General features: G+C 40.4%; 1 protein-coding gene across 1 annotated transcript; it reads right to left on the bottom strand.

Moving 5' to 3' along the window:
- Positions 1-2,170: 2,170 nt before the first annotated feature.
- On the bottom strand, positions 2,171-9,855 carry DEFB116 (defensin beta 116). The gene is made up of 2 exons (XM_025986125.1): positions 9,789-9,855; positions 2,171-2,409 (listed from the first exon to the last, which is right to left on the bottom strand). Exons 1-2 carry the CDS (start codon positions 9,853-9,855, stop codon positions 2,171-2,173), a joined length of 306 nt encoding a protein of 101 aa, XP_025841910.1.
- Positions 9,856-11,179: the final 1,324 nt, after the last annotated feature.

Raw genomic sequence — 11,179 nt, 5'->3', positions numbered from 1 at the left:
CGGGGGATTCAGAATGAACCCAAGTTTCTGAATTGAGCAATAGGATGGATTGTAGGTGCTGATTACTCAAAAGGAAAGACGGAAAAGCCAGGCAAATAGAGTTGGAATTCAGTTTAAGTCACTTGAACCTGAGATGGCTGAGTAACCCAAGAGAACCTAGCAAATACACAAATCAGTATGTGAGTCTGGGCCTCAGAGATATTGTCTGGGTTGAACATGTAAATACAACTTGCCCAAGATCATATAGCTTCTGAGCAGTGATGGGGAATAGGGGACAACCTTTGACTCCACATTTATGCTTCTTTCTCTAAGACATGCAAAAACCAGGGAAATGGGAATCTGTGCTTTAAGTCTAGAATTCCACAATCATTTTCCCTCTACAAAAACTGCTAAAGAAGAAAGTCTGAAGTATTACATTTCAACTGTGCTGAACCTGGGACCAAATATTAAAAATTGTGTCTAATCATTGCTACTTAGGACAGAAAATTTCCATGTGCCTTCTTGAAACCTGGCTTCTGCCAAACCTCTATCTGCTATCTGACAAATATGTCTGAGTGTCAGTGAATCTCAAAGATATAAACATCATTAAATTTTCTCACCAGACTTCTAAGTCCTGTAAAAATTACACTCCAACTCTATAAAGTGGTCATTTAGTGAGTGCATGGCCTTTGATACATTGGTTTGGGCTGAAATTGTCATTTGTCTGATAATGGGAAAAGCAGATAAAATGTCTATGGTGGAAAAGAGAGAAAAAATAGGGAACATGACAAAAAATATTATACGGCAGATGGCAGCAGAAGAAACCCCCAAAAATGACTAAGGGGGACACTCAAGAGAGAAACGAAGGCAAACATGACAAAGACTTCAAGAAAGGAAAACAATGTTGAAATGGTGGCTAGAGGCAAAGTGGTAAATGACAAAACCCAAAGAATGGTCAAGCTTTTCAACAAGGAAAGCATTGGTGAGCAAAAGGAGGGCCATTTCAGTGAAGTAATGTGCTCAAAATTCAGATTTCTCTTAGTTGCAGTGAGATTAGGAATCTGGAACTTAGAGGACTTAGCTGGGAACACTGGTTCTAGAAGTTTGGATCCAAAGAGGGGGAGAGATGAAACAATAGCCATGGAAGTGGAGTATACATAATACAATGAAAATTCCATAGCATGTCAACTATTAGTTGTGACTAAGTTTGGAGTAGAAAAACAATATCCCTAAATTCTCAGGAATGAAAGAATCTTAAAGGTTATCAACTCTAGTGTCCAGTTTCTGTTCCAAATCCCCCTTTAACACCATAACCACAACCACTTCTTTCTCACACCCAGAAATGGTCCTCCAGACTCAAAACCGGGAGAATCCTCAGGGACAAGCCTGTTTAGTTCACGTTCCAACAGCTCTACCTCTTAGAAAATGGTGCCCTAATTTGTCCAACAGATTCCTACACTCAATTCTATATTCATCCATCTGTATGGTTCTGGCTTTTACTGAGGACACCATATCATGCCAATAGACAAGGATGTTTTTCTAGATTTTATTATTTTTTTATTTTTTTATTTTTTTGGCTGTAGCTTTATTTATTTATGGTAGTCACAGAGAGAGAGAGAGAGAGAGGCAGAGACACAGGCAGAGGGAGAAGCAGGCTCCATGCACCGGGAGCCCGACGTGGGATTCCATCCCGGGTCTCCAGGATCGCGCCCTGGGCCAAAGGCAGGCGCCAAACCGTTGCGCCACCCAGGGATCCCGTTTCTCTAGATTTTAGAGGCAACCCTCTTGTCCTTGTCCTGATCCTATAATGCTTACTCATAGGACTCAGGAATCTCCCATACATATTTACTAGATCATCCAGACTCAATCCAGTTGTCACCTATCCTTCTGCAACCTCCAAAATGAATCACAACCCTCTTGGTGGTACCAAAGCAGAGCAGAAATGTGATCTCTTCCCATCCTTGGCACCTTCAATACTTATAGAGCTATTTTGGCATCCTGTTTGCTTTCTTAGCAAGGTCCTTTCCTAGACTCTGTTGCTCCCCAGCTCCAGCCTAACCTTCCCCTGTCCGATGATGACTGCTCAAAGATTAAAAAACACGCACATGAGAAGAAATGCATTTTTATGGAGAAGGTAAGGTGTTCCAGAATGAGGGAAGAATCACTCAGGAGGAGGTAAGGTTGGTGGTATTTAAATTCTTGAGTAGATTGAAGTGTTTGTAACTGACAAGTTGGAGTTGGGGTCGTAATCCTTCATATTGTTAGAACGAGCTATTTTCACAGAAAGTTTCAGGCAGCACTTTTGATTGTTAGGGCAGGTTAAGTATTGAATTTCATTTTTTCTGCAGGTGTTTCTGCACATGCCATGGTCAAGCTGGCATGGAATCCAAGGCTCTTGGCTCTTGCCATACTGGGATCTGAACAGGTCACCTGAGGAAAACATAGCCATATTTAGTTTCCTTGTAGCAGTGATAATAGGAGTGGGAAGCATGATTTAAAGAGAACAAGCCCTGAGAAGATTAGCAGGATCTGGAGTCAAAACCACCTCAGTTCAAATCTGGCCTCCATCATCGTAGCTCCTCACCCTTAAGCCAGTTACTTCCATTCTCTGGCCCACCACCGCATCATTTTCACAATGGGAATCATAATAGAGCCCGCTTCTTACCATTTGTGATGGTTAGATTAGCATATATAGGATGCTCAGAAGAGTATCTGGTGCATAATAAGAAGTAATGAAATATTAGGCAGTGTTGTCGATAAGAAAGTTTTTTCCTGAGGGTCCACGGCTTCTCAAGGGCGGCCCCTGTGAGCACATATTGGACATGTTTTCAAGTGCCCATACAGATGTGTGGCCTCACACGAGCTCTATCAGAGACAGCCAGGCTCCACTCTAAGGCAGGACACACATATTTGAGCCCCTAATATGCCTTTGAAACATCTGAGCAAACACATACCACTCATATTTTTACATTGGCCCCACAGAAACAGATACTATATGTACCTATGCAGCACACTGGCATGCTCATACAGGCACATATGCACATGTCCATATGCACATAAATTGAGGATATACAAATGTACTCACTGTACGAATCTCTACCACATACTTTCCACAAATGGCTACAGCCCATGTGGGAGTATTGATAGTTATGTATCAGTCATCCAGATATGTGATGTGTGTATAGGTTCTTTAGCTGAAAATACCCTGGTGGCAAATTTCCTGACACTTGTCAGCCTTTTATAAATATTAATCATCAATGGTATTAGTTACCTATTGGAACTTTCAAAGACAAAGGAGCCATTAGAAAGAAAATAATACTAACAATCACTGCTGTATGTCCAACATCAGCTATATGTCAGGCATTTTACAAATGATACCTCATTGAACCTCTATAAAAGCCTACTGTTCTCCCCCCATTCTTTAGATGAAGACACTGAGGCTACTTATCCTGTCCACATTTCCATAGCTTGTACTTGACCAACATAGGATTCAGTTTCTTCTCTATATGATATTAAGCCCATGTGCTTTCCTTGCCACTCTCTATAGGATTTCTAGGATGGAGTGACATCCTCCTGCATGATGTCTTCAGGCATAAGGACTTCTTCAGCTATCAATAGAGTCCAAAATCCATAGCTGAGCACTCCAGGACCTTCAACCATCCACCCGTCCCCTCTTTTCACACCCATTCATTAGCAGTCATTCTGTAACAGGCCTTGTACTCAGTGCTAAGCATGAAGAGGTCTCCAATGCCCAGGCACATTAATAAAAATTGGACAAGCGAATCTGACATTATTTCCTGCATGGAAAGAAAGGACAACTTGATAATTTTTTGACAAAATAAAGTAAAATGTCCCAAGTTTAGATGAAGTCAGAGAATGTGAGGGGAAAGAAAATAGAAAAGAAAATGCCTTAGTGATAGACATCCCACAGCATTTGGGTGCTGGTGTATATATGAACTGCCCCAGAAATTGGTACTCCAGCCCAGAGAAGGCACTCAATTGCTGCTACATCACCCAGGCTGCTGGCTAACCAGAGCAAGAAGGTAAAAAATGGTACCCCTTCACCCATATTCCAACATCATGGTACTGCTGCGTTTCATCAGCATCATGAAACCCTCATCATGGAACCTCTCCCTCTTTTGGCACCATCCTATTTTAAAAAGGAGCAGGTCTACAGGAGGCCTTGCTAGAGGGATACCCACACTCTTCTGGCTAGCATTTGAATTGGTGGACTTTCATTTTCTTCCAAATACAGTGGATGGAAGCCAGGATACCCAAGGTCTCCTTTTTGTAGTCACCAGAGGATGAATAGGAACATAGACACCAGGAATGAGAATCAGGCAAGTTGATTTTTCCATCACTCTCTCCACATGGAAAGCAGGCCAAGGCAGGCCCAGGAGGATTCTGCTTACTGTGCTAAATAAACATACAAAGGTTTTGTCCTAGATATTTCTAGTTTCTCAATCCTGCATCTGTTCTAACCCTATATTGCTCCGGATCACTACAAATTAACACCCACATCATGTTAAGACCTCCTTTGATCATCTCTCTGTCTCCAAATTGAAGTCAGAGACCAGATTTATTTATTTGTTTGTTTGTTTGTTTGTTTGTTTTAAATTCTTTTAAAAATTTTTTTTATTTAAATTCAATTTAACAGGGCAGCCCCCGTGGCTCAGCAGTTTAGCGCCACCTTCAGCCCAGGGTGTGATCCTAGAGACCTGGGATCAAGTCCCACATTGGACTCCCCTCATGGAGCCTGCTTCTCCCTCTGCCTGTGTCTCTGTCTCTGTCTCTCTCTCTTTCTGTGTGTTTCTCATGAATAAATAAATGAAATCTTTTTAAAAATAAATAAATAAATAAATAAATAAATAAATAAATAAATAAATAAATTCAATTTAACATACAGTACATTATTCATTTCAGGGGTAGAATTTAGTGATTCATCAGTTGCATATAACACCTTGATGCTCATTACTTCAAGTGCCATACTTAATGCCTATCACCCAATTACCCTACCCACCTCCCCTCCAGCAACCCTCAGTTTGTTTCCTAGAATTAAGTCTCTTGTGGTTGTCCTCCCTCATCTTATTTTTCTTTTCCTTCCCTTATGTTCATCTGTTTTTGTTTCTTAAATTTCACATGCGTGAAACCATCTAGTATTTGTCTTTCTCTGATTGACTTATTTTGCTTAGCATAATACCCTCTAGTTCCATTCATGTTGTTGCAAATGGCAACATTTTCATTCTTTTTGATGGCTGAGTAGTAGCCCATTGTATGTATATACCACGTCTTCTTTATCCATTCATCTGTCGATGGACATTTGGACTCTTTCCATATTTTGAGACCTGCTTTAAATATCAGCACCGTCTGTGCTCCTACCCAGTCTCCCAATGTGAGAAATGAGATGAGAGAGGTTGCACCAGATCAGAAAATCTCAATTGTGTTTGTGAAGAAGGAGGTTAATGTGTAATACTTTACAATAACCTGGAGAGTTGTTAGGTATACTCACATCAAGTCTCTAGAGATTCTGATTTGATAGGTCTGAGAAGAAGCCAGAGCAAGGGTGCTTTGCACAGGTGTCCCAGAAAATATGCATGGGTTCCTGCCTAAAGTGAGAGTTAAACCCTGCCTGACCTTCTCACATTGACCTCTAGACATTGCCCAGAGCATTTCCCACTTTGGACTTGCATTAAGAACAAATTAAAATGTCATAAATCCAAAGCAAAACATATGCTCTAGACTCTTTCTGACAATTCCTCTTTTTTTGCTTTATTGATTTTTTTTACATTTAAAAAAACTTTTTTAAGATTTATTTATTTATTCATTCATTCATTCATTCATTCATTCATTGATGAGAGACACACAGAGAGAGAGAGAGGCAGAGACACAAGCAGAGGGAGAAGCAGACTCCTCACAGGGAGCCCGATGCGGGACTCGATCCCAGGACCCCGGGATCCCACCCTGAGCCAAAGGCAGACGCTCAACGGCTGTGCCACCCAGGTGTCCCTACATTTTTAAAATTTAAATCCAACTTTCCAACATACAGTATAACACCCAGTACTCATCCCATCAAGTGCCCTCCTCAGTGCCTGTCACCCAGTTACCCCACCACTCTACTCACCTCCCCTTCTGCAACCCTTTGTTTGTTTCCCAGAGTTAGGAGTCTCTTACGCTTTGTCTCCCTCTCTAATTTTTCCCACTCAGTTCCCCTCCTTTCCCTTATAATCCCTTTCACTATTTCTTATATTCCACGTATGAGTGAAACCACATGATTATTGTCCTTCTCTGATTGACTTATTTCACTGAGCATAGTGCCCTCCAGTTCCATCCATGTTGAAGCAAATAGTGGGTATTTGTCTTTTCTGATAGCTGAGTAATATTCCATTGTGTAGATAGATAGATAGATAGATCACATCTTTTTTATCCATTCATTTGTCCAAGGACATCATGGCTCGTTCCACAGTTTGGCTTTTGTGGACATTGCTACTATGAACATTAGGGTACAGGTGTCCCCATGTTTCAATCCATCTGTTTCTTTGGGGTAAATCCCCAGTAGTGCAATTGCTGGGTTGTAGGGCAGTTCTATTTTTAACTTCTTAGGAACCTCCACACAGTTTTCCGAGGGCTGTACCAGTTCACATTCCCACCAACAGTGCAAGAGGGTTCCCCTTTTTTCACATCCTGTCCAACATTTGTTGTTTCCTGTCTTGTTAATTTTCCCCATTCTCACTGGTGTGAGGTGGTATCTCATTGTGGTTTTGATTTGTATTTCCCGGATGGCAAATGGTGCAGAGCATTTTCTTATGTGCTTGTCAGCCTTGTGTATGTCTTCTTTGGAGAAATTTCTGTTCATGTCTTTTGCCCATTTCATGATTGGATTTTTTGTTTCTTGGGTGTTGAGTTTGATAAGTTCTTTAGAGATCTTGGATACTAGTCCTTTATCTGACATGTCATTTGCAAATATCTTCTCCCATTTTGTAGGTTGTGTTTTAGTTTTGTTGACTATTTCTTTTGCTGTGCAGAAGCTTTTTCTTGAGTAAGTCCTAGTAGTTCATTTTTGCTTTTGTTTCCCTTGCCTTCATAGATGTATCTTGCAAGAAGTTACTATGGCCAAGTTCAAAAAGGGTGTTGCCTGTGTTCTCCTCTAGTATTTTAATGGATTCTTGTCTCACATTTAGATATTTCAACCATTTTGATTTTATCTTTGTGTATGGTGTAAGAGATGGTCTGGTTTCATTCTTCTGCATGTGGCTATCCAATTTTCCCAATACCATTTATTGAAGAGACTGTCCTTTTTCCAGTAGATAGTCTTCTCTGCTTTGTTGAATATTAGTTGACCATAGAGTTAGGGTTCATTACTGAGGGTCTGTTACTCAATAGGGAATATTCTCTATTCTGTTCCATTGATCTATGTGTCTGTTTTTGTGCCAGTAAAACTGTTTTGATGATCACACTGTTTTGATGATCACAGCTTTGTAATACAGCTTAAAATCTGGCACTGTGATGCCCCTAGCATTGGTTTTCTTTTTTCAGTATTCCCTTGGCTGTTCAGGGTCTTTTCTGATTCCATACAAATCTTAAGATTATTTATTCCAAACTAGGGGTGGTGGAAGGGGAGGAGGGCGGGGGGTGGAGGGGAATGGGTGACGGGCACTGAGGCGAACACTTGACGGGATGAGCACTGGGTGTTTCTCTGTATGTTGGTAAATTGAACACCAATAAAAATTAATTAAAAAAAAAAAGATTATTTGTTCCAACTCTGTAAAGAAACTCCATGGTATTTTGATAGGGATTGCATTGAAAGTGTAAATTGCCCTGGGTAGCATAGACATTTTCACAATATTTATTCTTCCAATCCATGAGCATGAAATGTTTTTCCATCTCTTTGTGTCTTCCTCAATTTCTTTCAGAAGTGTGCTGTAGTTTTTAGGGTATAGATCCTTTACCTCTTTGGTTAGGTTTATTCCTAGGTATCTTATGCTTTTGGGTGCAATTGTAAATGGGATTGACTCTTTAATTTCTCTTTCTTCAGTCTCATTGTTAGTGTAGAAATGCTGCTGATTTCTGTGCATTAATTTTGTATCCTGCCACGCTGCTGAATTGCTGTATGAGTTCTAGCAATCTCTTTCTGACAATCCTATCCAAAGCCAAAAGTAATGTAATACATGATTTCTCTGCCACCTGTGTATCTCAAACATGATCCTTTCCCACCTAACTTCTGAGGTTCTTCCTACCCATATTTTTTAGGCATAAGTTATTTATATATGCATTCACTCAATAAATGTTTACTAAAACCTACTCTGTGCAAAGCACTCACCTCAACACCAGGAAAATGGATTTAGAAGAGAGAGTCGTCATTCAAACAATTGAATTTCCTAAGTATATGTTTGGGATGATGAAAGGAAAAAAATGACTTTGATTATCCTAGAAAAGTTTGTTCCGAACAGTTCCTGCCCATTAATTCTGCCAGGTGGAAAGTATTAAATGGTTATTAAGGAAGCAACACTATGTACAACTTTTGAAGCATAGAAGGCTGTCTTCCTTTCTTGCTGTTATTTGCAAAACTACCTATGGTTTCTCATACTGTGCCAATGTGGGAATTGAACTTTAATGAACATGAGAACAAGTGTCTCTCAAGTAAAGAGGATGAAACAGGGTGAGAAATAAGGGGTAGGAGAAAGTGAAGTAGGAAGAAGATGGGAAGGGGAAGGAGGAATAGGAGAAGGAGGAGAAAGGGAAGGAGGAGAAAACATAACTGAACCTCATCCCAAGAAAGGAGAAACAACCTTGGTTCTAGGCTGGGATGAAACTACTCCCATGTCTCTCTGCACTTGCCAAGGTTTGAGGAGAGACTCTTGAGGATATTCCAGCCTCCCGATTTCATCTTTCCTCACTACTTACAGTTATATTTATTGCTTTCTGGTGCCCCTGAAAGTCACACTCAAGAAACTTTTTTTAAGAGTTTGAAAATAATACCAGATATTTTTCACACAGCATTCATTCTCCCCCATTTCAACAGGTATAGCTCTGCTATGATGAATGAGAGAGACTGTCTTTCTCAAGCGTAATTACCCTCAAACTCAGGCTAAGTAAGCCAACCTCTACCCAAATAAACCCCACATATACCTGGCTTGATAACACACCTACTTAAACCAAATACCTAACTCCAACTCACAGCTTTATCTGTTTTCTAACCACCTAAGGCTCAGTTATAAAATTTAACAGAAACATGAATAGCCAAGCCACTCATCCCCAATTCATAGCATCAATCCAAAACATAGCCCATCCACCAGCTTCACCCTAACGCTTAGTTCTACCCACTTGCACCTCCAGCTCCATTCAACAAAAATACCATTCCCTCTCCGGACTACACCAGAACATCAGTCTGGCCCAATCCTATAAACAGAATCACTCACCCCCTCCTCATGCCCACTCATTTTTCTAATATTACTCTCTCTCTAAGGTCATATGTCATCCCCCCAACTCACTCTCCCCAACTTGGATCCAATCTCTCACACCTAATGAATGCATCAAGCTCCCCTCCCACTGACAGCACCACCTAAAATCCTTCATGCTTCAATACTCCACTGTCCCAACAGGAGCAACAGCCTCTTAAATTTATTTTGGCAGAGTAGACCAGGGGAGGTCTTGACATGAGAGGGACCGTGAGAATAACATTCACAACCTTTCTTATACCAGAAAGGCTTTAGGTAGTGCCTGTGATATGTGAATGAGAGTCATCTCAGAGGTCACCAAGATAACAATACCAAATACAAGACCCCAGAACTTTTGAGAGAGGCCTGAGTTACCTTGAGTCTTACAAACCAGGATCAGAAGGAAGGAGATTGTCATTAAATAGGGCTTCATGACTGACATGTCCTGAGAGAATGGAGGGCTGTGCTGCAGAGAACTGAACAGAGATCACTGCAGCAGGGCAATTCCCTGCCTTTATTAGTTTTTTAAATGGGCTAGGGTTGTGTTCAATGGACTAAAAGGAATGAGACATACCTGGGGTCAGCCAGGCAGAAGGATAACATGTATCACATATCTCAGCCGGGCACTCTGTGTACGTGTGGGAGATTTGCCAGAGGCACCCATGTCAAGGTGGGCCTTCCTTCCCAGAAGGAAACAAAGACAAATTAGAGGCAGATGGCATTTTGCATGAGACAAATTTGAATGAGCAAATGAAACAAGCAAACAATAAGAAAACTAATACATAATTATAAGAAATAAGGAGTCCTTCCTTAAACATTCGTCTTTATCCTCCTGAGAGTAGTATCCTCTCTCTGTCAGTAGTACTTACTACATATCTGATCCAATACCAGGCATCATGGATTAACAAGAAAGAAGGGGAATAAGTTGGGGGAAAACCAATGATGATGAAAGAAAAGATGAGAAGATAAACTGAAGGGGAAGTACAAATGGAGAAAGGGAGGAAAGGACATGAGGCAAAGATAATGGCAGTTAATATTTACCGTGAATCAACCATGTGTCAGTTTCTGTACTAAATACTGTGGTCTAGATCTGAACAGTTATGACAATACTGTGAGTTTAGATAATAATATTTTCCACCTCATGGATGAGGATGAGAATGTTTGAAGAGGTGATATAACATTCCTAAGCCACCCATCTGATAAAACATAGAGCATAGATTAGAAATGATATCTGTCTGACAGTATATGTCTTTGCAGTTTTCCATTCTTCCTGTGAGTGGAAGGACAGAAATGAGAGATAAGACAAAAACATAATCAAATGCTAAAAGTCAGAGAGTAATTCACTGTTCGAGACAATGAATTTAGTTTGAGGAATTCAGTGCTCATCTCTTGAGAAATAAGAATGAAAGAATTATTTAGAGGAAACTACATTGACTTTTTATTCCAACGAATCATAAGGAAGGTGGATGGGTGGGCTCCAGTCTTTTGAATGGAAGTCTAGAAATGAAAAAGGCTCTTTTCAAAAGTCTAACATAGGTTTGCCACATATTGCCGAAACAAGGCAAATGGAACTGAACTAGCCCTTCCAAGGGTAAAAAGAATTGTACTAGCCTTCCAGTTATAAGCAACTGTAACACTTGAAAAAATAGGGAAAGACTAACCATTCCAGTTACTGAATTAAAGGCGGAGCAGAAATGAAGAGGCAACTTACAATGGGAGAAAATATTGCAAACTAGATATCTGATAAGGGGTTAATATCCAAAATA

This window comes from Vulpes vulpes, chromosome 14, assembly GCF_048418805.1.
Source record: "Vulpes vulpes isolate BD-2025 chromosome 14, VulVul3, whole genome shotgun sequence".
Lineage (NCBI taxonomy): Eukaryota > Metazoa > Chordata > Mammalia > Carnivora > Canidae > Vulpes > Vulpes vulpes.
This window is presented reverse-complemented; position numbering and strand designations above follow the sequence as displayed.

What these genes read in the sequence shown, in the direction of transcription:
- DEFB116 (XM_025986125.1), bottom strand. Translation starts at nt 9,855, where the DNA reads ATGTCAGTCATGAAGCCCTATTTAATGACAATCTCCTTCCTTCTGATC. An exon ending in CCTGGTTTGTAAGACTCAAG is followed by an intron (nt 2,410 to 9,788) that starts GTAACTCAGGCC and finishes TGTTTTCCTCAG; the next exon opens with GTGACCTGTTCAGATCCCAG.